General features: G+C 51.7%; 1 protein-coding gene and 6 non-coding genes across 9 annotated transcripts; all 7 read left to right on the plus strand.

Annotated features, from left to right (window-relative positions):
* On the plus strand, nt 1-27,511 carry TBRG4 (transforming growth factor beta regulator 4). Of its 3 annotated transcripts, none has more exons than XM_074946469.1 (11): nt 1-87; nt 1,865-2,363; nt 6,114-6,437; nt 9,049-9,220; nt 12,734-12,891; nt 13,533-13,643; nt 16,486-16,630; nt 18,665-18,910; nt 20,063-20,174; nt 21,618-21,732; nt 27,198-27,511. In XM_074946469.1, exons 2-11 carry the CDS (start codon nt 1,941-1,943, stop codon nt 27,297-27,299), a joined length of 1,908 nt encoding a protein of 635 aa, XP_074802570.1. In that variant the 5' UTR covers nt 1-87; nt 1,865-1,940; the 3' UTR covers nt 27,300-27,511. The 3 variants fall into 3 exon arrangements, with proteins under 3 accessions (XP_074802570.1, XP_074802572.1, XP_074802571.1); XM_074946471.1 differs by having other exon boundaries at nt 33-49; XM_074946470.1 differs by lacking the exon at nt 1-87 and adding an exon at nt 964-980.
* LOC141983578 (small nucleolar RNA SNORA5) lies at nt 3,090-3,227 on the plus strand. The gene has a single exon (XR_012638417.1). It is a non-coding gene; the product is annotated as a small nucleolar RNA SNORA5 (small nucleolar RNA).
* Nucleotides 7,587-7,726, plus strand: LOC141983576 (small nucleolar RNA SNORA5). Its single transcript, XR_012638415.1, has one exon. It is a non-coding gene; the product is annotated as a small nucleolar RNA SNORA5 (small nucleolar RNA).
* On the plus strand, nt 12,277-12,404 carry LOC141983581 (small nucleolar RNA SNORA5). Its single transcript, XR_012638420.1, has one exon. It is a non-coding gene; the product is annotated as a small nucleolar RNA SNORA5 (small nucleolar RNA).
* LOC141983579 (small nucleolar RNA SNORA5) lies at nt 17,622-17,758 on the plus strand. The gene has a single exon (XR_012638418.1). It is a non-coding gene; the product is annotated as a small nucleolar RNA SNORA5 (small nucleolar RNA).
* Nucleotides 19,573-19,710, plus strand: LOC141983577 (small nucleolar RNA SNORA5). The gene has a single exon (XR_012638416.1). It is a non-coding gene; the product is annotated as a small nucleolar RNA SNORA5 (small nucleolar RNA).
* Nucleotides 25,891-26,028, plus strand: LOC141983580 (small nucleolar RNA SNORA5). Its single transcript, XR_012638419.1, has one exon. It is a non-coding gene; the product is annotated as a small nucleolar RNA SNORA5 (small nucleolar RNA).
* Nucleotides 27,512-27,602: the final 91 nt, after the last annotated feature.

The raw sequence follows: 27,602 nt of genomic DNA on the forward strand, positions 1-27,602 counted from the left end.
GCGCCCCTCACGCGCGCTCTGTCTCTCTCCACGGGCGCGGGCGGGCGAGGTCAGCTCGGCGGGGCCGGCGGTTGCTGAGGCGGGGCGGTGAGTGGCTGGCTGGCGGCCGGCCCCGGAGGCCTCCCTGGCTCTGGGGGAGGGGCGGCGGACCGGACCGGACCGGACCGGGCCAGTCACGGCGCCGGGAAGAGGGGTGGTCACCCGCCCCCTCCCCTCCCCCCCGCGTGCCGGCCCGGATCCGGTCCCGCCGCACCTGGGGCTGTTCCGGCTCCCGGCCGGGGGCGGGGGGTGTATCCGGGCCGCAGGGGGGCCTGGGCTAGAAATCGGGGGGCCCCGGGCTGTGGCCGAGCCGGTTCCCCTCTCCGCCCGGCGGGTGCGGGCCGCCGCTCAACGCCCCGCGCCCGGCCTGCGTGCCGGGCCCTGGGCCTCGCCCTGGTGTCATTGACCTGCCCCCGGCTCCCTCCCTGTCTCGGCCTGAGCGGCTCCTCGCGGGCTGGGCCTCCCCGGCTGCCTCCCCGTCGCGCCGCTGGGCCGGGAGAGGCCCCGAGGGCGGCACCCGTTATCCGGGGGAGAGCAGAGCTTCCCCCCTGGGGCTGGGGCTGATTTGTGGGTAAATAACGTCTAGGGCTCCCTACGCTGGCAAAGTGCCCCTCGTGCAGAGGTGGCCTCGGCGGGACGCTTGTCCGTAGGAGCCGGGAAGCCGGCGATCCAGTGCAGACAAGGGGCGTGGGGTGGGGGTCCATCAGAGCGGGGCCTCGTGTCCCTCCATGTGCTGCTGCTGCCCCGGAGGAGCTGGCCTGTGGGTCAGGGGAGAAGAAGCCCGTTCTCGGTGATTTCACAACTGGCTTCGGCAGGACTAGGAGAGGCTACCCAGAAGTACCATCCGCGTTTTGTGCCTGCAGAGTGCATGTGACGGAGCAGGGTACTTACATGAGCGGGCTCAGAGCCAAACCGTACAGCAGTACTGTGGCAGTGTTCAGGTATTGCCGCGATTGATAGGAAGTAGATACAATCCTATGATGGATGTCAGTGGTCGCAAATGGGAGTTAATACCAACCTTCGATTTTCACTGTAACTTCTAAGCGGCAGTTTTAAATTTTCATGGGTTCCCCCTCCCCACAATTGCTCTCGATTTCAACTAAGTTACTGATAATGTGCCTAAGACTTAGGCTGATTGTTGTGAATAAATGAGTGAAAGTGGAAGGAAGTGTTTCTTGCGGGCCCAGACCTTAGTGATGCTATATAAATATCATGAATGAATGTAAAACAAACAGGGCTGAAATTCATTGACAGTTCCCAACATGAGACTACACTTTATCTTCTAGAGCAGTTGAGTGTCCGTAAGGCCTTGTCTACGCTTGCGGCAGCACGTGGGGTAGACGTAGCTACGGGCCAGAGTGAAAAACGGGCTGCTTCCCCACTGTGGTGTGTAGCTACACGTGGCTGTGAAAGGCTTTGGCCGAGGGGAGGCAGCAGGGAAGTGCTCTGGCAGCAAGGATGCTACACTGCTAAAAAGAGCCGAGTAGAGGTGGGATGCACTGCTTGTGCGTGTAGAGAGCCATGTAGGGTACAAGACCCCAAGGTTCTGGCTTGTTTGTACTCTACTTACCTAAGCAGTGCCTCACTGTCTACACTGCTGTTTATACCCATGCTAGCTGGGTGTGTAGTGTGTCTACACTACACACCACTACAAATGTAGGCATAGCCTATGTGACACATGATTTTCAGTCACTACCAGCCTGGGCTAGATTCAAACCAGGCTATTGATGGAAAAAACTATGCCCTAGAGTCATCCAGTTCCCTCTTCTTTTTTAACTTTCAAATATGCTTTTGTTAAAGTGTTTTGGTTTTTTTCCTTTTGTAGGGCCTCTGAAATGTGGAGTTGACCCCAGTTCAGTTTTGTCCCCCTCCTCTTCCCTCCCAATAGCTCTAGCTGTGTCATGGCAGCCAGACTGGTGCAACGCTGTTGTCGTCGGCTCTTTGGTGGCTCCATCTTCGCACCCCTCGCGACCCCAACTTCACTGTTAGCACCAGCATCCAAGACAGTGGTAGCAAGAGCTCTACCTCAGGCAGCTCTTGCTTCATTACACACTTCAAGCCTCTCCAGGCAAACAGACAAACTCTCAGTCAAGGAGCAAGTGTACAGCCGACATCCAGAGCACAGAGAGATTGATGAACTCATTGAATCAGCTTCTAGCCCTGAAGATCTCTTGAACGTGGGTGAACATCACTCTCTAAATGGGAACCAGGCCTCCGCAGTGGTCATCCAACTCTCCCGACTCGTGGTGGACAAGAAACTAGAAACAGAGAGCATCTTGCAGGACAGTCGCTTCCAGCAAGTGCTCAACATTCTAAATAGCCAGGTACGTTCCCATGATGCCACGGATGGGTGCTCTTGGAGGGAGGAGTGTGACGGGAGAACAAGCAGATAAAGTCCCCTTTCCCTGCTGCTTTGAGCTGGTGGCCTGGGCAGAGTTGGCTGGTCACATGATGTTGGTTCTCCTAACTTCCAGCTGAGACAGACAGAGCCCATGGAAGGAGGAGACAGAGTGACCAACTGCTTTCACAAAAAGCAGAATACTTGCTGCACTGGAAACAACTAAAAACGCAACATTACTTGGGTATTCCATTTCTGTGTGTTCAATGGCTGTAGTGGCTGTGGGTGCTATGCGTCCCAGTGGGCGGGCACGGGCAGGGATTGGGGTGATAGCCTAGCAGACACAACATTGCCTTCCCAATTTGCAGTCTCTTTTTTGAGATTATGCTGCTGCCTCCCCTATCGGTGACACGAGGCAATGGTGCTTCAGAGAGCCCTGCTAAGTTCTGTTATCTTCACGGGGCTGCGGTGAACAGCAGCACAAGGATTAATAAAGTTTGAATTGGACTGAGCATTGGTGAATTCTGCCAGCAGCAGTGTTGTAGCCATGTTAAGAACTTTAGTTTCCCCTTTGGGCACGTCACTGAATCCACACCCAGCTCTCAACAGCCACGTGGAACCCTGGATTAGCCCAATGAAATCTCAGTAAAATAAGAATGAGAGTGGGTTTCACACGTTACATTATGTTCTCCACTATCTATTCTTAAACTACAGCAGCCATGTCAAATTCAGTACTGTCCTTGTCTGTGGTTGGTACTGGCCCAGCTGGCTGCCACAGCAATATCTGTAGTTCATGGGCCCCATGTCTCTATTACTGGACCCTGGGGATAAAAGAATGCTACAGACACCTGGTATAGATCAGTAGAAATACTGAAGCACCCTAAGAGCATGCCTACATGGGGATGTTAAATTGGATTCATTTGTTTGCTCTGAGTGCACCAATTTGGTGCACTTAGATCTGGAAAAAGGGGTAAACAGTGAGATGGCAAAATTTGCAGACAATACAAAACTACTCAAGATAGTTAAGTCCCAAGCAGACTGCGAAGAGCTACAAAAGGGTCTCTCAAAACTGGGTGACTGGGCGACAAAATGGCAGAAGAAATTCAGTGTTGATAAATGCAAAGTAATGCACATTGGAAAAGATAATCCCAACTATACGTATAAAATGGTGGGGTCTAAATTAGTTGTTACCACTCAAGAAAGAGACCATGGAGTCATTGTGGATAGTTCTCTGAAAACATCCACTCAATGTGCAGCAACAGTCAAAAAAGTTAACAGAATGTTGGGAATCATTAAGAAAGGGATCGATAATAAGACAGAAAATATCATATTGCCTCTGTATAAATCCATGATACACCCATATTCTGAATACTGCGTGCAGATGTGGTCGTCCCATCTCAAAAAAGATATGTTGGAATTGGGAAAGGTTGAGAAAGGGGCAACAGAAATGATTAGGGGTATGGAACGGCTGCCATATGAGGAGAGATTAATAAGACTGGGACTTTTCAGCTTGGAAAAGAGACGACTAAGGAGGGATATGATAGAGATCTATAAAATCATGACTGGTGTGGAGGAAGTAAATATGGAAGTGTTATTTACTCCTTCGCATAACACAAGAATTAGGGGTCACCAAATGACATTAATAGGCAGCAGGTTTAAAACAAAAGGAAGTATTTTTTCACACAACGCACAGTCAATCTGTGGAACTCCTTGCCAGAGGATGTTGTGAAGGGCAAAACTATAACAGGGTTCAAAAAAGAACTAGATAAATTCATGGAGGATACGTCCATCAATGGCTTTTAGCCAGGCTGGGCAGGGATGGTGTCCCTAGCCTCTGTTTGCCAGAAGCTGGGAATGGGTGACGGGATGGATCACTTGATGATTACCTCTTCTGTTTGTTTCCTCTGGAGCACGTGGCATTGGCCACTGTTGGAAGACCGGATACTGGGCTAGATGGACCTTTGGTCTGACCCAGTATGGCCGTTCTTATGTAAATTAACTGAGTGGCATTCACACTACTTTGTTATGCCACACTGCTCTGTGCTACTCAGTACTGCTATCAGAAAGTGCCACACCTAGCTGTGTGCTAGCATTTAAATGGGGATCTGGTTGAGATGACCGTGGAGCAGTGAAGGTGCACAGACAGATCCATAGACAGGATGATCCAGGTGTGAAGCAGTGCACTGTGGGATGGCAGTGGGAGGATTGCCAGAAGCAGAATAGTTAAGGATTTGTCCACACGAACCTTAAAGCAAATAAACTCACTGCAATGAGGAGTTACTTCTCTTCCAAAGAGGATTAATTGCTGCCATCTAAATTACTAAATAACTTGATTTTAAAAAAAAGGTGAGTGTGGGCACAAGACACTCTAATTCAAACAAACTAAAGTTAAGCTGATGTAAGACCCCATGTAGACAAGCCCTGAGATATCAAAAGACAGGTAGGGGTGGACCAGGCCAGCAGTTGGACAGAAGTCTCTCAATGGAATTTGGTATCAAAGTGCTGCAGGAAATGGTGTTGGTGATTTGTATTGAAAGACTGAATGGGGCACAAGACTGAGAGTGGGAATACTGAGGTTCTGTTCCTGGCTTGCCAGTGGCCTGTGTGATCTTTGGTAGGTCATGATATGTTTCTTCAGCTGCCTAATGGGTGATACTTGTTTACAGACCCTTTGCAATCCACTCTGAGATCTCTAAGAATTACTGTTCTACAGTGGTGATCATCAGCCTGAGTCAGTGTCCAAGCATGGCTCTGAGAGGCTGCTGTGCTACTTGAAGCGCCAAGTTTCTGACAAGTCATAAGACCGAAGTCTTGATTATTACGGTGTCTGTGGTACCATTTGCCAGAGCACTGGTAGAGCACCTTGGCCACATTCTATCTGAGCCATTACAGTCTACTTCCCTTGATACCTTCTGCAGCTTCAAGTTGAGAAGTGATTCTTCTGTTTCCTTAAACTGTTTTGTCATGTTGTTAGATAGCTGTCATGTTCCACCCCAGAGGTGGCTGCAATTTGGTGATTTTTTTTTTTTTGTTTTCTGCACAACCCGTGGGGATTCTTCAGCATGAAAGGTGCTTTAGAAGCTAGATTATCATCCGTGCAACTTTGGGCTTCTGTTTTTTGTTTTTTTTTCAGCTGCCTATTAGCTTTTTTCACTGGAACTGCCAAGTTGACCCCATTGCCCAGCAGTGATAGCCCTACGCTGCCCTGTGGGTGACCTGGGTCATTGGATCTTACACATATAGTCAAGATCTGGAAGCATAAGAATGATGGCCTTTCACCTTCATCATCAGTTTCTCCTTGGAGAAGAGCCGCAAGTGCCCTGTGCCTTTGGAGTCATGAGGCAGTTGTGGAATGTACACGGGGGAGGGAGGGGAGTTTGGTCTGAACATAGAGGAAAAAGAGAGAGAAATGTTGACTGACACTAAAGGCGATGAAAGCTCAGCCCTGGGAAAACTAGAGCGCCACTGCTCTGTCTCCAGACCAGGGCTGGACATAGCAGCTGCTCATGCTGCTGGGAAAGCTGCAGGCTGTGACTGAAGTAAAAGGGGCAGTGAATGTGGAGTGTAGACACGGGAGCACTAAAACCACTCTTTCGGGGGTGCCTTCCTCTGGAGCGTCTGGCATTTGCCAATGCTGGATGACTGATGAACCCTCTAGTCTCTAACTCCACTTCTTGCTCTGTTACAGCCTCCTTTGTGCCTAACAACATTCCCATATTTCCTCTTTGCTGCCCAGCTTTCCCGGGTCTGGAATAGCTCTTTGTTGCCCCTCTTGAAGAGCCTCTACCTTCTGGGGCTGGAGAGGAATAAAAGGGAGCTGAGATCGGTGAAGCAGGAGGTGCGCTGGCGGTTAAGACGCTTGAACTTCAGGCAGATTGCTTCCCTGGCAGAGTACATAGCAGCCAGCGAGCACACGGAGGATCAGAGTGAGCTGCTGAGCGATGTGGTGAAGCACCTGGAGCTGCGCTGGACGGAGATTGGGGACACCAGAGCTGTGGTGGCACTGATGAAGAAGGTCGGGCACCACTCGCAGACCCTGATGGACCGGCTGGAGGACAAGGTATAGGCAGCAGCTAGGACATGCGTGAGTCTCCTGCAGGGTGGATTGATTTAAATAAATCCTTTTAAATCTCCCATTTGAATCATGATTTAAATCAGCAAGCAGGTAGCCTTGATTTAAATCAGTAACTTTAATTGTGCTTTCCATTTGTACTTTCTAGTTATTTTCTTTGGCTAGTAATCATTGAAACATGTTGATTTGCAACTAAATATGGCCTCTACGTCAAATTTGGTGCTTCATTTTGCTAACCAGGAGGATAAACTCTATCTATACACAGATATTGAACCAGTGATATAGCTTAACTTACATTTATTTAGATTCTTAATTTTTACATTTATTACAAGAGAATGATGAATGATGCATTTCTCTCTTCCTAGATGATCAATTTTTTACTTGCAGTTTGTGTCAAGCTGTATTTGGATGGAAATTCACATTTAATTGCAAATGCACAAAAACAGAACTTTACATGTTTTATTTAAATAAACTACCTTAAATGTGCTGGATACATAAGGGAAAAAAGTTCAGCAAAATTAGGGCTGTCAAGTGATTAAAAAAATCTGTTCACAAATAAGGGCTCGTAGGCATTTATACAGCACGTCAGGCATGCATGGCAGCATGTTCCCTCGGGCCTCCTGGGTCTTTTCTGATCTGGAATGTTTTCCCACCACCACCCCAAGAATGTTGTTGTTTTTTTTAAAGCAGTGATCCTGAATCTGAGAAGCCAAACGACCCACAGATCTGGTCTGAGGTTAAGGAGAGAACTGTTGTGGTTTACTTTACGCTTTACTGAAATAGCTCCATAGTGAGACTCTGTAAAGAGCCTGCCTCACCCCCAGGGCCAAGCTCCACTGAGATCTGAGCACAGAGTTGCAGAATCTGCTCATTGTGGGGGCACGCTGCCTTGAGACTCCCCCATTTAAGTCATCACAGATGGGGAGAAAAGGAATGTTACCTTAGTTCTCTTTCCATTCCTTTCTCCTTCCAGTTCAGCCTGGTTCTGAATCAGATGGCTTGTGAATCACAGCTCTGCAGGCCTGTGCCCGTGGATTAGCTCATTGCTTACTAGATGTCCTTCAGGCATGTGATCTGGGCTGAGGAAACGCTCCCCAGATTGAAACCACCAGTGAGGTCTCTAAGTGGTTGTTTGACTGCAGCTATGTCAAATTCAGTACTCACCTTCTCCATGGTGGGTACTGGCCCAAAAAGCTGCCATAGAAACATCTGTAGTTCATGGGCCCCACGTCTCTCTCTTTCTGGACCCTGGGGATAAATATTTGCTGCAGACATTGGTACATGCTAATAAAAATACCACAGTTTAGACTGGTTGGCTTGGGATTTTGCCAGGTAGCAAATTAAACACAGTGGGGTAAGGTAAGTAATAGGTGAGATGCCAAGGGAAACACCAGGAAATGGTGTTAATGATTCAGTAGGGGTTACTCTTTCCCTTCTGTCAGTACTCACCTTGCTGGTGCATTGGTTTAGAAGCTCAGATCCCATGGGGCTGAGCCCAACATAAACCCTTAATGTTAGAGCGCTGTAATCTTTTGGATGAAATGTAAACTGAGATGCTCAGAGTTTAAGGCCAGAAGGAACCGTTCGATCACCTAGTCTCCTCTCCTGCATAGGACAGGTCATTTATTTTTTTAAAAAAGGCTCCAGAGGCAATCCGAGTAACTACAGGCCCATAAGCCTAACCTCAGTACCAGGCAAATTGGTTGAAACTGTTCTAAAGAACAGAATTATCAGACACGTAGATGAACACGATTTGTTGGAGAGGAGTCAAAATGGCTTTTGTAAAGGGAAATCATGCCTCGCCCATCTATTAGACTTGTTTGAGGGGGATCAACAAACATGGACAAGGGGATCCAATGGATATAGTTTACTTAGACTTTCAGAAAGCCTTTGATAAGGTCCCTCACAAAAGGCTCTTAAGCAAACTAAGTAGTCCTGGGATAAGAGGGAGGGTCTTCTCATGGGTCACTAACTGGTTAAAAGACAGAAAACAAAGAGTAGGAATAAATGGTCAGTGTCTCCCAGGGATTAGCCAAGATGGTCAGGGATGCAACCCCATGCCGTGGGTGTCCCTAAGCCTCTGACTGCTAGATGCTGGGGCTGGGCAACGGGACAGATCATTAGATAATTGACTTGTTCTGTTCATTCCGTCTGAAGCATCTGGCATTGGCCACTGTCGGAAGAGAGGATACCAGGCTAAAGGGGCCGTTCGTCTGATGCAGAATGGCCATTCTTATGTTTTTAAATTTCACCCAGTTACTCCTGTATTGAGCCCATACTGGCCACTTGTGGTTGTAATAGATCCCACAGTATTTTTTGCAATAGTATTCAATGTAGCACTGATATCCTGACCAAATTCAGTCAGAAGTAATTACGTCCTGCCTCCATTAATTCTCCCCCTGGATACAATGGTTTTGACATCATTTCTTATACTGTTTATTACTGTGATCTGCTGTGTTCTTCTCCAGCATTTCAGCGCTGAATGATCTTTGAGAGGGTATGTTTTGTAAGATACTTTGAAATGTCAGATATGTAAGCAGTTAATCGTGTAAATTGCTTTATCCCACCTTTACTCTCTGTGCTTAATGTCTGTTGGCAGGCTTTGGAATTAGCCGAGCAATTCACTGCTGAGGACATTCGGAAAGTGGCGTTGGCTTTAGCGCTCCAGAACCGGCGCTCTGTCCCCCTACTCCGGGCCATTTCCTACCATCTGGTTCAGAAGCACTTTACCCTCAGCACTAGTGTTCTTGTGGACTTGGCCTTTGCATATGGTGAGTGAGTCCAGCCGTCCCCTGAACTACTCAGTCAAGTATCACACCAGCAGAGTCCAGTGCAGCACAGTCTTTGCATTGAACTAGGACTTCAGAGCATCAGTACCATGATGATGCAGTCCTGGCTGAGGAAGAGGAGGACCACCTTGAGTCCTACGCTCATACATTCAAGTACAAATAACTTTACCCAGCGGGTTGAAATCTCTCTTGACCCTGCTTTGGAGAGTTAACTGTCGAGTTATTTGGTACCTCTAATACACACCCACAATGGAATTGATTTTTCTCAGTTACAATGCAGACCTTACAGTGCCCTCAGCTTTTGCCTTCTGTTCTGTTTAGTTTCTTACCATGCTCATCAGCCTCATATCAAAGCACCTTCCAATAGTGCATTAAGTGTCACCATCCACATCTACCACAGACTTCTAGCAGCAAAGGCTTTCAAAGAAAACTACTTAAACCCTCACAGTTTGAAAGAGTCCTTCTTTGAGCACACAGCAGAGTGGCAGAAATTCCCAAATTCTAATCCCAGCTCTGCAGCGGATTCCCTCTGTCACCAAAGACAAGTCATTTAACCTATGTGCCTCAGTTTCCCCACTTGCAAAAGGTAGGTGTTACTACCTGCCTGTTTCAACAGGCCAGAAGTGCTGTGGTTGTGGGACTGGCAATGAACTGGATTGCCCAGATGGAATTAGGCGTAAAGGGGTGATGTTACAAAATTATTTGATCTCTCTCCATCAGAGTATTAGTTGAGGAATATTTGTAAAGTGATACTGTTTTATCCAGTGGCTAATATACTACATAGTACAGTAGGTCTCTGCCTGTGCTCTTGGGTGTGGCGAGCCAATGTATTTCAGTCTTAACTCGGAGATATCTCTGTTTGCAAGCTACAGAGTAGATCAGAGTTTTCTGATCCATCACAATAATGAACCTAGTCATAGCATGCTTAGGTATAAACAACATTAATTTGAGCAGAAAGTAACACACCCATTGGTATAATAATGGGTTTCTTAGTTCTCTGATCCCTCCTTGCTGGTTTCTGCAGACATTTTGCCTCTCATCCTCTGCAGGACATCACAAACGCTGCTTTCTTGTTGGTAACAGTCCAGATAAATGGGCAGCGTATCCTCCTACCAGGTAAAACAGTGACACGAGCCCCTCTATTAAACTGGCTGATTCCAGCTGAGCAGTCCACTTCATTGTCTGTCTTGCACATGACCAACTGGCTGAACTACGACTACCTAGATGGGGTGGTTATACTCTAAAAAGCGACAGTAGAAATGGCATTCAGAGCATTCCCTGCTTCTCTCAGTGAGTCTAGACTAGATCATCTCTCCTGTAATTTCAGTGATGAACCATTGGAACAAACTACCAGGGGAAGTGGTGGAGCCTCTATCTCTTGATGTCTTCAGAGCTACATTGGATGCATTTCTGGAAGATGCTTTAGTCCAACACAAGTTACTGGGCTCAGTACAGGGGGAATGGGTTGAAATTCTCTGGCCTGTGTTATACTGGAGGTCAGACTGAGTGATTGATTAGCCCCTTCTGACCTTAACATCTATGAGGAATTGAACAATCTATTGACTGCCAGCCCCAGGACTCCTATAGTCTTAGAGTCTTACTGGGCTCTTGCTGGTTCGTGCATCGCCACAGAAATTCTGCCATTAGAATAAAGAAAAGGAGGACTTGTGGCACCTTAGAGACTAACCAATTTATTTGAGCATGAGCTTTCGTGAGCTACAGCTCACTTCATCGGATGCATACGATTATGTTTATCATATGATTATGCATACGTTATGCATCCGATGAAGTGAGCTGTAGCTCACGAAAGCTCATGCTCAAATAAATTGGTTAGTCTCTAAGGTGCCACAAGTCCTCCTTTTCTTTTTGCGAATACAGACTAACACGGCTGCTACTCTGAAACCTGTCATTAGAATGTATTTGATAAAGTTTCTGTTGGCATGAGCCAGAAGAGAGTCCTGCTCGCCCTCCCAGAGCTGCGGTGGTTCTGCAGCGATAACAAACGTAGCTTACGTATGACTCAAACACTTGGAGCAGAGCTGTTCAGTAATTAGGTACTAGTTGGCCACAGGTTTTGTTACCCTGACCATAACTGAACTTAAGTTCTTTTCCAAACTTTTAAACTCGGCAGAATTCGGTAGTTCAGTATTACTCCGATGGACTTTCACAGGTTTTTCTTCTCCCCCTCCCTGTCTTCTGGAGAGCTCTCCTGGCCCGTCTGACACTGTTTCACTTCCCTTGGTATTGTCTGTTTCTGGGGATTTTTGCCCACCACACTCCTCACCTATGATGATGGTTCTTTAGTTCCCTGTTTTCTGTAGCATCCATCACCCTAAATCCTAATTTTGTTTTCGGATACAGCTTAGTATTAACTTCAAGCTTGTAGCGAATTTATTCCTCAGCCAAGACAAGCTCCTTTGTGTGTTGAAGAAAGTTATTCGGATTTAATGAAGAATTTAAAATAAGTACCATCCCTAGGTGCAGAGCTGCGGGGACATGCACCCAGTGGAATGGGAATATATGGAGCTCTGCATTCTGAAATGGTGCACGTGGGTTTGTTTATATGATTAGGAAGGCAAATGAACATGCTAGTGCTTTGCTCTCAAATTATTTTCATCTTGCAGACACTTTAAGTACATTGACAACAGCCCTGGGGAAATAGAATATTATCTCCATTACGCAGTTGGTGCAGCTGAGGCCCCCAAAGGTTAAGTGACATGCCAGAGAGGGAATCGGAGAAAGCTGAGCTAGCAACTGCAAAGTTCCTGCCTCCTGGCCCTTGTCACCACACCTCTTCCCACTAGTACTTTGATTTGATTACGTCAACATCAGTGTAACAGTGCTGCTTGATCATTTCAAACACAAGGGCCCCATGCGCCTATCTGGGGCTGTCTGTTTGACTCTCCCCTTGGAAGTTTCACCTGGTGGGCTGGCTCAGCATTAATGTGGATACCATGAGTACTCCTGTGGGATTTAGGCTGCCCCTTGGTATTAGTTAATGAGCCTACAGTCAGGCTAGCATCAGGTGTGAAGCACTCTGCAGCCTTGTCAAATGCAGGGCTCTCTTCCTCAGTGATGGGTACTGACCCAAATAGCTGCCACAGAAGCACCTGTAGTTCATGCCATGTCTGTCTAGAGAGGGGATAAAAATCTTCCACAGGCACCCAGCACAGGCCAGCATCATTAGTCTGAATCCCTTCTCAGCACCGCCTGGTGATCGAGAGAGGCTGACGGGCTTGGGGCAGAGGCCTGGCCTGGTTCTCTATAGTTGCAAGAGTATGGTTGTGGCTAAGATCTGATTTCGAGGTGGGGAGGGAACAGCATTCACCCAGAGCCTCTTCCTCTCCAGGAATACAGCTTGATGCTTTTGCTTGTCTCCCCCCTGTGCCTTACCCCCCAGACGTCCCGCTCCCCCCTTGCACTGCTCCCACTGGTGCTTCGGAGCTCCCGGCTGACTCCTCCTAAGCAGGTGCTGATTTCTTCTGCCTCTTTAAGGAAAGCTGAATTTCCACCAGACCCAGGTCTTCCAGAAGATGGCATCAGACCTGCACGCCCGCGTGCCCGAGATGGCTCATGGTGATGTGGGGCGCTGCATCAAGTCCTTCGCTTACCTCAAGTGGCTCAATCTGCCCCTCTTCGAGGCCTTCGCTCAGGTGAGGAGACTTGAGTGGGGAAGGAAAGGGGGAAACAGCCATTGTTGGGCCCCTCTGCCTCAGTTTCCCAAGCTGTAAGATGGGGTAATGATGCTGAGATGTATTTGTAAAGTCTAGAAAGTCTAAACACTATGATACCAAGCTGATACCTTGCTCAGTGGTAGCACATACAGCTCTTTGACTTGGCTAAGTGCAAGACAGCATGTGTCAGTAAAAGTGGCTTCAATGTCTCTTCTATGCTGGGGGTTACAGTATGGGGCACATCATAGCTGGCTCGCTGCATATGGCTGCCTGGTGTGGTAGCAGCTAACGCTGAGAGGGGATCATTGAGGGGAGCCCCGGACTGCTTGGCAACTAATCCCAGCTCAGCCCCGACTATCCTGTCTGTGCTTCCGTTTCTCATCGGACAGCTGGGGTATTCTGCCTATCTCAGTTTATACTTACACCCCGTATCTTTGTGCTCCTTGAATATAGTGCTGGATGCTAATACAAAATCCTTAACCGGTCCATAGGGGCCATTTGGCTTATTTCCGCCCTGCGTCATCGGGGCAGTGCTGTCCATGGGTTGGATTTTGTAAGCGTCAGTGTTTGCTTTGGAGCAGTTCGGGTCTACACTTATGCTTTCCCTCTCTGGTTTCCAGTACACCTTGGACAATGCCGACAGATTCACCATGCTGCAGCTGTGCAACGTCATCCTGTCTTTCGCCCGCCTGAACTTCCAGCCCAGCAGAAGCGAGAACTACTTTAACATGGTAACGTTCCTTGCCCATCCCGTCCCCCGTCATGCCCTCGGGCTACATCAGAACCGAAGCCAGGTCTGCCAAGGCCGCAGATCTCCTGAAGACATCTGAGCTTGCAGACTTAGGGGTGTCCAGAATATCTCCAGCTCTGACTTCTGTAGGAAAATGACAGCCATGCCATAGCCCTGCAGTTACACACCCATCTCCCAGAACACATGCATGATCTACAGTCTGTTCAAACCTGGGGGGCACCGCAGGTCATCTCGAGTAAGTGCTCATGTTTGCTCAGTGAAGTCCTTGGATTTGAGCTCTTGAGAACAGGAAGCAGGGCCCTGGCACTCACTCCATCCTGCTGCACGTGGCAAAGTGCCAGGCTCAGTGTTTTCAGTCAAGCATTGACTTGGAGGCCCTACACTATGGATGATGCGATAGGGTAAAACAATTGTCAGGAAAGGGTTACGGGCAAACCTGCCTGTCAGGACTGGGCCGGGGATTTAAAGGAAGGGTGTGTCTGGGGACTGAGAGAGGCAAGGAAAAAGCCCCCCCAGAAAGACTCCCCCTTCCCTTAAATTGCCTGCTGAGACGTGACAGGCAGGTAGGCCGTAACCCTCTCCTGGCTATGTCATCCTGACGCAGGTGGCTGGGAAGGAGAATGGCGCTCCTTGCTGCCTGTACTGGTGACCAGTGTATGTAATACACCCAGAGACAATAGGCATATAATCACTTAATGCAATGGGGCTATGACAGCCCTCCAGAGGGGCACATCTGGGTTGGGGGGACTGGAGCTTTTAGACCAGGCCTCAGTGCCTGTGCACTCACCGGCCGGTCTCTGGCATGCCATGCTTTGCCTGTTATGCCTGCTTGTGCCCTTCAGAGCTGGGGCAGCCGCACACCTCAAGCCAGGCAGCGAGGGCAGCACGGTGCTCACAATTCATTTGCTAGGTAGGCATGGATGATCATAGTAGCATTCTGAGCAAGAGCTAATCTAGCCCAGCTCTCTGGCTGATCTAGCCCAGAGCTAATCTAACCCAGCTCTCTGGCTAATCTAGCCCATCTCCCAGGTGCACCATGAGAGCTGGTTAGATGCAGGCAGAAGTATAGATTTTAGGCAACGTGTTCTCTACCTGTTCACACAGAGCAGGCAGGAGCTCAGCTACCTCATAGTCCCATCACCTCTGCAGCAACCGGCCTGATGTGTAGTTCCTCATCCCAGAGGGTGCAGAGCTGAGTTGACTCTGCTGGGGCTTGAGCCAGAGGCTTCAGTGAGTCTTGGCCTTTCTGACCTGATGCTTCGTTCATTAAGCCACCCTGTAGCAAAGCTGCTGCCTCAACACAGCCCCTGCTGGCTGGATGTGGCATTGCAGCACCGTCACCTCAGTTTCCCCCACTGTCCTTTGGCCTGCTCTGGCCATAGGCTTAACTGTCTCTGTACAATCTGCTGAGCTGTCAGATACCAAAGTTTCAGAATAACAGCCGTGTTAGTCTGTATGCGCAAAAAGAAAAGGAGTACTTGTGGCATCTTAGAGACTAACCAATTTATTTGAGCATAAGCTTTCGTGAGCTACAGCTCACTTCATCGGATGCATACCAAAGTGACCAGCTCCCTGGAGCCAAAGTGCAGGGATGGTCTGAGGTCCGTAGTTCCAGGAGTCCTCCTCTGGTTTGTTCCACTCCCCACTTCCATATTCACTTACCGGCCTCTGCCTGGTCTCCATGGGGCCACTCACCCTTATGGGGTCTCTCTCCGGGGCAAGGGGGAGGCACAGTGGCAGGGCAGTGCCTGGGGCACCTTGCCTTGCCGCCCCATGCCTGTTGTATGCAATCATCGAGGGCCCTGGTCTGCAGGGTTGTCACAGACACCAGAATTAAAAGCTCTCTCTAAAGGGGGGGTTTGTTAAGCCATAAACTACCAACTTTGGCTTATTAAAAATATGTTAAGATCTGTTATAAAGAGGATGCTGACCACCAAAGGCAGGACAAGACGTAAATGGGTTTAATCTGCAGCAAGGCAGATACTTTCTAGCTCTAAAGGTACTTCAGCTCTGGACCAGGTTTCCAAGGGAGGTTGTGGAATCCCTGTCACTAGAGGTTTTGAGAACAGGCTGGACAAACGCCTGTCAAGGGTGTTCTAGGTTTATTTGGTCCTGCCTCAGTGCAGAGGGCTGGACTAGACAACCTCTCGAGGCCCCTTCCAGCCCGACATTTCTGTGAGTCCATGAAAGCCTCTGCCTAAAAAGCCTCTGTATAATGGTAAGAGGCCCTGCGGTGGTGAAGCTGCCCAGCTGCTTGCTGCGGACCCAGAGGGACATCCTGCCAGCACACACTGATCCAGGTGTTCTCAGGATGATAATGACACTTGGCATCCCACTGCGGTCAGGGAGGGCATGCAAGGCTTCTCATCCCGTTCGTTCCTGGGCAAAGGCCGTGTTCTTTACGCGTGTGGCTTTGAAGCAGTCCCACAGCCCTCGGTGCTGTCTGGCCCACGAAAAACGGAGTGATCCGGTTGTTAGTGAGTTCTTGGCCCTTCAGAGAGCAGCAAGCGTACAATGAGCACGGTGTGTGCTGCCTCTGTAGTAGCAACGCTGCAATAACAAACCCTAGAGAGAACGTACCATTCAGAGAGTCTTGCTGGCAGCCCACTTTCACGTTTCCGAAGAACCAAAATAAGAGAAATCCCTTGACTGCAAATACCCCCTCTGCTGGGAGAAGCGTTTCTCTAGCTAAGATGTCTCTCACTAGCTGTGCTCAGGCCAAGCCACCCAGGTATCGGTCCAGTGGCCTCTGAATTCCTAGCAGAGCTAGGAAGACCCAGCCCAGGAAACCCATCTGACAGCTTGTGACTTTCCTTCCCCAGGTCCATGAGAAGCTTGGTGACCAGCTGGACAGCCTGGACCCGCACCTGCTGACAGATCTGGTGTGGTCACTGTGTGTGCTGCAGCAGGCAAAGACTCCCTACCTGCAAAGGGTGCTGGCCCCGCAGTTGTATAGCCAGCTTCTGGGTAAATGTAGATGTGTCAAGGACTTGGGATGTGCCTGTATCTGCCAGTGGGGATGGAGAGAGCGGGAGCTTTTTAAGACCATGGGGAACCTGACAGCTCAAGGGATTGGGAATGGGAGTATTGCGCCTTTGTCCTCCAGGTTGTCAGTTCCTGTCTGGCCCAGGTGACGGTCGGTCGTTGCCCATCCCACGATGGGTGAGATGAATGTAATTTCAGTTCCATTGCCAACAGATGTCATGTCAGAAATCCACCACCAGGTGGCCCCGTTGTAACAGTCGCAGCAGAGAGGTGAAGGATTGAATGAGTGATGGTATCAGTCTGTCCAGGCCATGGGTGAGGCACACAGGCTGGGCCACGTATGGGGAGCTGGCCTCGCTGCTGTCTGTTATAACCCCCAGGACAGTCCGGAAGTGGCTGGAAGTGGGAAGCACAGCAGTAATTCAGTAGCCAGGCCGTGGGGCATGGGGGCTGTGGCTAACCCAGCAGCACTAGCTCCTAATCTCTGCTGGGCATTCGCGTTTGGGTTTGTGGGTGTGATGGAGAGGGCCCCGGGTGGAAGTGAGTGTAATGCTCACGAAAATGAAGTGCCAATAGCATTGACTTGAGTGTGTCCTCCCCCACAGTGTTCTTCCAGAGGGCATCCCTGCTGATCTACCGCCCTGAGCTACTCCAGTCCTGGCCCCACATAGCCCTTCTGATGCACTTTAACTGCCCCCCGTTGCTCTCCCAGCCCTGGGCACGCTGGCGCTGTGTATTTCTTGATGTGGGTGACTCTTCACCAAGGAGTGGTTTGATGCCACCAGCCTTGGATTTTTGACTTGTCCTGGAAGCTGGAGTCTGAGCACAGCTCTGTAATGTGAAAAGGCTAGTTTGCTGCTCTGTTCCTCACTCACTCACCCACCCATTCCTGCTGAATCCTAAAGTCTGGGAAGTGCGTATGTGAACAGCAGCTGTCAGGTCCACCCAAGAACTCTGCAGTTTCCCCTTCCCCTGCAGCCATGTCAGATTCAGTACTTGTCTTCTCCCTGGTGGATACTGGCCCATCCAGCTGCCACAGCAACACCTGTAGTTCATGGGCCCCACGTCCCACTCATGGACCCTGGGGATAAAACCGTGCTACAGACACCCAGCCTCTGTGAGGTTTGCAAAGCTGCTCTAAGGGGGAGGGAATGAGATTTGTTCTGCCAGCTCAGCAATCTGAAAGGCCGTGAGCCCTTCTCAGCATGAGTGTACCACAGAGGGGGTTGGCAACGGCCTCTAGTTAGAACAGCCACTTCCGGAGTCTGCCACAGGGGGCATCTGTCTAGCCGAGTGACGCCCTTTGGGTGGTGCTGCCCGTGGGGGTTTCCGTGTGGTTTCTGCTGTTAGTGATGATGTGAAACACTGGGCACGCTCCTTCCTGGAGTGACTATGGCCGGGTACGCTTGGGTCTGTGTGCTCACGTCTCTGTAGCACAGAGCTTCTCCTGACGTGGAGACTCACGGGGCAGTGATAACGCTTGTGCCATGCCAGTGCCACTGAATCGCAGCTGGGCACAGGGATCTTATCCCACACACCTCAAGGACCCTGTGCCGGGCAGAGCGCATGTCCCTTCCCCGTGCTCCTGGGCGTTCTCTCTCAAAGCCCGCCTCAGAGGCTTGGTGCTGCCAAAGCTGCAACTGCCCAGTCCCTGGAGATCAGGCGCTAGATGCAGCAGGGGGTAGGTGCCCCCCTCAAGGTACTGAGTGTGCATTGCAATCAGTGGGAGGTTGTTCAGCACCTGTGTCTAACGGGACATAGCGTTGGGTGGGACCTGCTGGGTCACTGAGTGCAGTCCCTGCTGTCATGGGCAAGCCCCAGCGTATAATCCCACTCGTCACTGTGGGCCCTGCAGGACCGGGTCCTGAGTGGCAGATGTGGGGCTAGAGCCCACAAGCCCTGAGTCCTGCTATGAAGTGGACTGAGTTGAACTTTTAGGAGATCTGAGTGGCTGAGGCCTCGGTCCAGGCCCCTCCCTTGGGCCGGGTCTTCATTGCTGCCCTTCTTACCCAACAGCCGACCAGACGCCCAGAGGACAGAACTACAGGCTCAAACTGATGCATATCAATGCTGCTGCCAGGCTGGAGTGCCCGGGCTACCAGGGGCCCTTCCTTCCGCCAGAGGCCCTGAGTGCCACGGAGCCAACCAGGGACACGAATGCCTCTCCGCTACAGAGCAGCCTGCAGGAGGTGCTGAACAGGGTGGCCAAAGACGAGGTTAACAGGCGGTTCAACGTGCACACCATTTATGGCTGGCAGCTTGGTGAGTGTGTTCTTGGGGACCCGAGCCCAGGGCTGCAGTGACTTCAATGTGAATGAACTGGGGAGCTCCTGCGTTGTCCAGAGAGCACATGGCGTGTAAACTCCTCCCTCCTGACATTCACCCACTTGCGTGGCAGTCCTGATGCAGCCCTCCTGTTCACCCACTGATCCATCACCTGGCTCCCACCGCAGCTGTGCCAGTGCACCTCCCTCCTGACGTGTGCATCAGTCTGAGGTGCCCCCTCGCCCTGCCAGTGCACCTCCCTCCGACTCCTCTGCTATTCCAGTCCTGAGCAGAGACAGCTCATGGGGCCAGATGGTTCTGGCTTTGTGAGCCCAGTGCACCTGACCTTTCTACCCCCTGGCTACAGGGGGACAGGCTCTGTCCTGCCATGCTCCCCAGCTCCAAGGCTCTGGATCACTGGTGGTTAGTTAGCACAGGGTGGAACACACTGTTTCTCAGCCATGTGCCTGACTGTCTCAGGGAAGCGACAAGGCAAATGGAAAATTGTCTCCCCTCTGGGTTGGCTAGACCAGTCCCTATGTCCCAGCCTGCAGAGCTGCTAGGCAGACCTCGGGGAGGAAACGCCCTGTCCTCCCGTACCATTGTGTGAACAGCAGCTGTCAGGTCCACCCAAGAACTCTGCAGCTTCCCCCTCCCCCTGCAGCCATGTCAAATTCAGTACTTGTCTTCTCCATGGTGGGTACTGGCCCAGCCGGCTGCCACAGCAAGACCTGTAGTTCATGGGCCCCATGTCCCTCTCATTGGACCCTGGGGATAAAAACATGCTACAGACACCCTCCATGAGCTAGGAGAGGTGGCTGCTGTGTGTGACTGCAGCTCCCCACCATCCACACAGAGCATAAGACACAGTGGAATGGCCCTACTGGACCCACTGCCATTGGCTAACAAATCAAAGCCAAAATGCAACTCTGTCCAGGGGTAGGTTCGTAGCAGGGCAGGTGCTCGATGGCGGGCACTACCCCGGCTGGCCAGTTAGTGTCCCCCTCTCACGGGTGAGCCGGTGGGCCTAGGCAAGTCTTTGTGCATCATCAGATCTCCCTGGGGATGTGGCCCAGTAGAACAACTGATGTTAATCAGGAGCCAGCCAGGCCTCAGGAGTCCCTGTGGTTTCCCCTCTCTCCTGTGTAGATGCCGAGATGATGCTGAACAGCGACAACCAGCCTCTCCCCATAAAGGACTTTGCTGCCCCCTACCTGCTCCAGTCAGAAGGGACAAAACCCCCACCCCGCGGCACCAGGAGGTGAGTGCCTAGCCACACCAGAGATCAGGCCCTGCTGCTGCTATGTAGGCCAGGATGAAGGGTCTAAGTCGGCCCCAGCTCTGTGGGAGTGAGGGGAGGAAGGCTGCCATGTGTGTAAGTGCTCAGGATGAGGTGAGATGTTTCTGCACTTGCAGCAGTGAAAGCAGAACAGGTGCATTAACTCCCTGGCAGCCAGGCCTGGCAGCTCATGGCACAGACCCGCTGCCAGCAATGCCACGGCTGCATCATGACCACTGAAACTCGGGCAAAGGAAGATGGGCGCTGTGAGCAGACTCTGGGGAATGGTAACCTCAAGCTGCCTAGCTCCTAAGAGTCCCCTCCCTACCTCTCCCACCTCCCTAGAAGTCCCCACAGACACACAGGATACAAGCTGATCGGGATAACCAGCATCTTCATCTAAAAGTTTCCTTAGCCAGCCACTGGGAAAGAAGTTCAGCTGGGGATCATGGGGGGACCCATACCCGTTTCCCCTGCTCAGGCTGGAATGAGTGAGCCCCCAGCTCATGTCCACACTCAGCCCAAGCAGCTGTGAGTAGAACCACTAGTTAGGGAAGAGGGAGGGGGTGTATGGGAAGATGCTGATGCTAATTGGGCAGGGCAGGCTCCCTAGCCAGCAAGGCCCCTTTCTTTCTCCTTATTAACCTGCTTGGGCCTTCAAGGTTTAGCGCCCCATTGCTCGGCAACGGCATGGATGCTGAGACTGAAACCTACGAAGCACTACTCTAGTCAGTAGTGGCTGGCTCGATCTCGGTCTAGTGCCGGGTGGAGCAGTGTCCACATCAATCTGCCACTGTAACTGGCCCCTCATCAGAGGCCGTGGGGACTAAACTGCCCTCTCACATTGTTGCTGGACTTATTCTGTGGTTAAATTGTTCTAGCATCTTTCCCCAGCATTCATATTCACACACACACCAAACAAATCGCAGGGCTGAGTAATCTCCTGGGCATAGTACTTGTGCCTATAAATGCTCAGACAGGGGCCCTCTGATCTCTTGCCTCAGGACCTGAACTAATCTCCCAGACCCTGGCCCCTGGTATTGCTGCTCCTGACCCCAAACTTGCAGCCCTGCACAACTGAACAGGCTGCGATGCTCCTGTTACTGTCCTCTGAAGGATTAGATATTGGTGACCGCTGCATGCAGGATAATGGACGCCAGTCAGTGGGCCGGGGGTCTGATCCAGCATGCCAGCGCTCGTGCCCTGTCCGATCCAGAGCAGGCAGCAATCACAGCTGGGTAGAGCGGCTGCTCGTAGCATTGCCAAGTGCTTGTTCCTGTGGAGCTTTGGCAGCTGCTCAGAGCCAGCAAAGCGTCCTGCCTGCAGAGCCCAGGGTACACAGCGCTCTCGATTGTGATAGATTTGAGCGTGCGCCTGCTCCTGAGTCATTCTGCCCCGTTCCCTCTGTGTGCGTCTCCCTCACAGGATCGCTTTCCTGAGGTGGGAGTTCCCAAACTTCAGCAGCAGAAGCAAGGACCTGCTGGGCCGCTTCGCCATGGCCCGACGACACTTGCAAGCCGCTGGATTCTTGATCGTGGATGTGAGTAGCCAGTGAGGGCCACGGCCTTCTCCCCCTGCTCCCAATACTAGAATGAATTGGGGCTCGGCCTCCGTTACCCGACAGCTGGCAAACAGCACAGCATGCACCTTAGTGGTGTAAGGTAGCCCAGTAAACATGACCAGGAGCCCTTCCAGTCTCCCTCTCCCCTTGGGAGGAATGTGGCCTCTCTCAGTGATCCAAATTCATTGCATGAGTTACCTGAAAGGCAGCAGCCAAAACCATCACTGGGACTGATCTGAAAGGGGACTATGAGCTGGATACAGAAGAGACCTGGCCTCAGAGCTGACTACAGGGACAAAGGTTGGCAGAATGAGCATGGGGGGAGGGATTATTTAGGTTGGTGCAGGAGAGGGGGTCAGTCTAATGCAGTGAGATGAGATGAAGGAGAGAACTTCCTGCCAGGGAGAGCTGGGGACTAGTTTTCCCAGGCAAACAGGGAGGAGCCGCAAACTGGAGTAGCCAGAGGCCAGTGACTGGGCTGTAGGGAGTGACTAAGGAAGGGGCCTAGTGGGTCTCTTCCTGTAACTGATATTAAAGTGGTCCCCAGATCAGCAGTAGGGGCTGACATCCAAAGGGGAGCAGCCCTGTTGGTTGTCTCTTCTGCATCTCTGGGGATATGTGACCGTCCCTAGCTCAGTCTAACGCTTTGCCAAGGTGATTGGCCAGGTTTTTTTCAAATGTCCAATTTAAGGGGCCTTTTCCCAGGAAGTGCTGAGCACCCGCCCTTGAAGAATGAAGTCCCTGCAGGGAGTCTCCAGTTGGGCACCCAAAAATCACCGTCGCTTGAAAGTTACCCCCCACCCCCACTTCCAATGGTCGTGGATCTTGGGGACCCCCTGTTCTGAGCGGGTTCAAGGAGGTGCTTTGGCTCAGCTTGGGGGCCAGTTGTTAAAGGGTCTTGCATTGTGACGAGAAGACTCTGCTGTGGAGATCCAGCGTGCATCTTGGGTGCTGTGTGTTCTGCAGCTGCTGTTGGTTTGAAGACACTTTAATAGCCATAATCAAGGGCTACCTCTGGCCCCAGCAGCTGGGACTCCCGTACATTTCAGTGTGGCGAGAGAGTACGGAGGAGGGGCAGAGCTCTGAGCATACAGCCTAAGCATAGCCTGTCAAGGCAACCGGAGGGATGGGTGGGGCACCCAGTGTTGTCTCCGCCCCTGCGTGTCCAGAGAGATGGTCTGTAGGTCACCTGGGCTCAAACCCCCTGGGATCAGCAAACAATCCTCTCCTCACCACCTGTTGATCTAGACCCCAAAGATGGGGGAGTTGGGGGGGATGACATTGAAGTGAAATGTCAGCCCTGCCTCTTCCTGCCCATTGATCCATCCGGCAGGAGGCCTGCCTGCGGACCAGTCATTCATTATTTCACGTCCTGTGGGTAATAGCTCAGGCTTGTACTGAAGGAAGGTGGTTGGTAGCACCCCTCTCTGGAGAGGCAGGTGTAAATGTCCCAGCAAAGAGGTTGGAAGCAGAGGGGCAACACTGTATGCCATGTTCGAATGAGGCTGAATGCTCGGGCGTTGCCTTTTTAACTCTGGCCAGCAGAGGTTGCTGGGCATCACCCGTGGGCCTGTGTGTGAGGAAGCTATTAGGGGATTTGTTTATTGATTGGGCACAGCAGAGGTGCCAGGTGCCGTAGAAATGGGGTCCTGGTCCTTGTCTAGAAAATCTAGTCTATAAACCGCACTTACCTGAGAGCCCATCAAAGTATCTGGCCATTGATCAGCCGTGTCTGGGAGCCAGAAACGCCAAGGGTCTAACCCTGGATCTGACCTTCTCTCCCTCGGTGCTGCTGGGCGAGTCGCTGGCTCTCTCTGCTTTGGGCCTTGTCTCCATGGGCGTTTTCAGCCTCCAGTGCAACTGCACCACTAGTGCAAAGCCCTAGTGCAGACACACCATGCGGCTGTCAGCCATGGCCTGGTCCAGGACGCTGCATCTGCTCAAGGGGCCTGTGCCTCTTACCCACAATGGTGGCTGATAACCCCCGGGAATCAGTGGGACTGCTCCTGGCTCCCTGGGCTGTTGTGTGACTTAGTTAGTGCGGGGTCGACCATCCTCCAGTGCTATCTCAATACAAGGTGTTACTGTTTCTGTGGACCAGACATTAGCCTGTTCCCTCTTTCTCTGCAGATTCATTCCTGCCCAACACCACCTCTCCTTTCCCCCTTCCTCGCGTTTGTCAAAGCTCCCCAGTTTCTAGGCACTGCAACAGCACCTGCATTCGGTGCAACGCTTACGCTAAGTATCTGAGGAGCAAGACGACGCTCACAACGGAACTCCCCCTCTGCTATTTCTCCACAGCCTGTCCTGTTCTCTTCACCCTGCCCACGCGCTGTCACTGTGGGTCCTTGGAGGGCTTTCCAGCTCCTTGCAGCTTCTGGCTCCCCTGAGCTATATATAGAGGGGGAATCCTACCAAGCTGTAATGATTTCTCCTGGTGTAAATGACTAGATCCCTTTCCCGGGGACGGCTCTAGACCCACACTTCCAGTGCAGCTGGAGGGAAAGCTGCCGATCCAAAGGCAGAGACGATAGGATTCTGTTTTTTCAGTACCTTTCTGTCTAGGTGCCTGTCTGGCCCCGGTGTGCCGGTGCTCCTCAGTCATTCTTTATTCTCTCAGCCCCCGGGGGGCAGCAAAGCATCATCCCCCATCTTAGAGAGACTGTGATTTAAGGCCAGAAGGGACCATACTGATCGTGGAGTCTGAGCTGCTGCAGAACCCAGGCCAGGGAGTCTCGCCCCAGTGGGCATCTGAGGCACATGGACTAAGGGACTTGCCCAGGGCTCTCAAAAAGTCTGTGGCAGAACCAGGAACTGGAGTCCCAGCCCAGTGCCTTTCCCCACCACTGCTCCATGGACCGCAATCCGCAGCCCACACTTGAGAAAGCAGTAGGCTCTGCGGAAGCCTGCGCTCTGAGGCTTGTTGGTAACTGAAGCGACGTTGGCTCACGAAAGCAAGATGCGGAGCTCCCCTCGTCCACCCTCCCTGGGCCCGCCAGCCACCTTCACTTGTTACTAAAGCCAGCTGAGTAGACCGTATCCCAGAGCAAGCAAGTGCAGAGTCGGCTTCCTTCCAGTTTGTGGCCGATATCGACAGCCTGAGGCAGGACCTGATCTGAAACTAGTGCCAAAATTCCCACTGCCTCTCGCGGTGCTGCCTTGGGGCCCTGGCTTCCTTGAGGGATCTATAGACCAGTGACTTACATTCTGCCTAGTGTGGGTCTTCCCCGCCTGGCCCAGCTGCCTTCTCCACGGGCTACACATCGCACCCTCTCCACACGGCTGCAAGCTTAAGTATCCCTCGTTGCCAAGCATCTCCTCATTCCTCATTTCTAAATCAGTGCTTTGTCTGCCTTCCACGCCCTGGTAGTGGGAAGTGATAATAAAGTGGGTGGGTGAAGAGAAGGAACTAGACCATGTAACATTTGAAATGCTGTGTGTCCAATAAAAAAATAATCAGAAGCTAAACCTGTGCTCATTAAAGCTCCCCTGATTCTTCCTGGAGAGTCAGCATCTTAGCTCCTCTGCTTTAGATAGTTGCCTCTCTGATGTTAATTTGGGTGGGGTGTTGTATTCATCGCTACTAGCTTTGTACTGTTGCTGTGCTCCATTGAATAGCTGCTGTGCTCCACCCCAGAAGTGGCTGCAGTGAGTTTGCCTATCCATTTAATAATAATAGCTGGTATTTGGTTGTAGCACTTCATGCCTCTAAAGCGCTGAAGATTTATAAAGGCCTCCTGCAAGTTACCGTTTATACAAACTACTTCAGAGCCTTCAATAGACACAACCTTCAAACGTCCGTGTAAGACGCTGCCCCCACCTGGCGTGGAGAGGTATATGAGAGGCTCCAGCGTGTCTGATTTGGCAGAGGCTGGCAGCTTTTTAATGTGCGTCAGAGCCACTGGCAACCCCAGAGGCCCTGCTACCAAAGTACTCCGTTAATAATAGCGGGCGGCCAGCTGCCAGCAACATTGGTGGAGCTGCCAGTGAATTGCCTGCTTGTTCTGCATGCTTCCCAAGCTGCTCTTCCACCTTTGTGGCGTGGACCCCCCCCCCTCAGCAGTAGGTGATGCGCCAATGCTACAGTGAACAGTAACATAGTACCTACACAGGGCTAGCCAGGAAATGTCACTTTCCTGCAGCCCTGTCAAATTCAGTACTCGCCTCTGTCCTGGTGGGTACCGATCCGGTCGGCTGCCACAGCAACATCTGTAGTTCATGGGCCCCGCATCTCTATCACTGTGTGCTGGGAATAAAAATACACTACAGCCACCCAGTGCGGGCTAGGAGACTGTACTGATCTTGCTTTGAATTAAGGAAATGTTCCTTCAGCTGCCAGAACGGCGGAGGACTGCGTCACATGGCAGCTGTTACGGCTGTGTGGTGGCCTGCATGAAAGGAGATTGGGTGTCTGAGCCCCTTTCCGAGCAAACCCACGTCTGCGTTGTAGAAACTCCCCACGACAGCAGCTCCCTCGGTGGCGGTCTTGGCAGAAGGGCCAAGGACTGCCTGCAGACTGCTCCCTGATGGCTGGCGCAGAGCGGAGCGGCTACCGGCACGGAGCGGAGCGGCTACCGGCGCAGTGCATTCTCCGCATATGCACCAGGGTTCCAGCGTCTCCGTCCAGCACTACCCTTATTTATTTCTAAGCATTTTTAAAAGCATGTGCTGAGCTAACTGTGTTGCAGTCACGGGGCATGAGTTTAGCTGGTGCGGCTGCCGCCCATTGGAGGGGTCAGATGTGGGGTCACTAGTCCTCCGTGCACTGTCTAGTTGCATGACTGCTTTTGGGATAGGAGATTTTGCAGAGCTGCGGGGTGCTGAGCGCTCTAGATACTGTCCACCGTTAGCCCAGGCCAGCCACACACAAGCTGGGTCCCATCGGGCATTTTGCAGCGAGGTGGCCAGAGAGCTCTCCATCCCTGGAGTGGGCTGGAGACACCGGCTGATTGTAACTGCCTCTCCAAGCAGGTTAGGTTCTGCTGGAGTCTCATGCTGAGACTCTCAAGGGCTGTATCTTTGCTCCACGTGGTTCTTGAGGCAGCTAGGGAGAGGGGATCTGTTTTCAAGCTGAGGCTGCCTCCTGTAGCGTGCACGCACACACACACTCCCCCCCCCCACCCCTGTGGTCTGTGCTAATACCACGCTCCCGGAGGAGAGCCAGGCAGTCTCATGCCAGTGGGATTGGGCATGATGGAAGTGTTGTCCAAAGGGTCACTGCATCCCCGGCAGGCTTGGGGCTGTGATCCCTTAGACACCTCACCGCAGGGACCACCTCTCTTTTGGGGGCTGGTCAATATCACCTGGCTGATTGCTGATCACTCCTGCCTCTTTCCACCGGGGCCAAGCAAGCTGGCTCCACAGCACTGCCCAGCCCCAAGAGAGATCAGCACGGCCGCCCCATTGTTAGTCCTGACCCCGCTCCCTGCCCTCTTCTGCTGCAGGTTCCCTACTATGAGTTTCTGGAGCTGAAATCGGAGTGGCAGAAGGAAGCCTACCTCAAGGACAAAATGAACAAAGCCGTGGGGGCAGAGATGGCTAAATGAACCCCGAACCTGACGACGGACGGACTCTAGTCTTTGCATCCAGCATGGGACAGAGAGAGGATTGCCTCAGTCGACTGGAGTGCAGCTGCTGTGAATGGGCCTTGTGCTCCCTGGGGGTGGGGAGGAGGAAGCCAGAGGTGTGGGTAGCGTTGTGTATATAAATATGTATTGGAATAAATTCCCTCTTGTACAGGCCAACTTGCACGGGGCACTGCTGCCCCACTGCGCATTCACCAGTGAGGGGGGCCCGTCTAACAGCCTGCATGCCCGGCTAGCCCTTGGGTTGCTCCCCATGCATGCAGT

Source organism: Natator depressus, chromosome 2, assembly GCF_965152275.1.
Source record: "Natator depressus isolate rNatDep1 chromosome 2, rNatDep2.hap1, whole genome shotgun sequence".
In the NCBI taxonomy this organism is placed as follows: Eukaryota; Metazoa; Chordata; order Testudines; family Cheloniidae; genus Natator; species Natator depressus.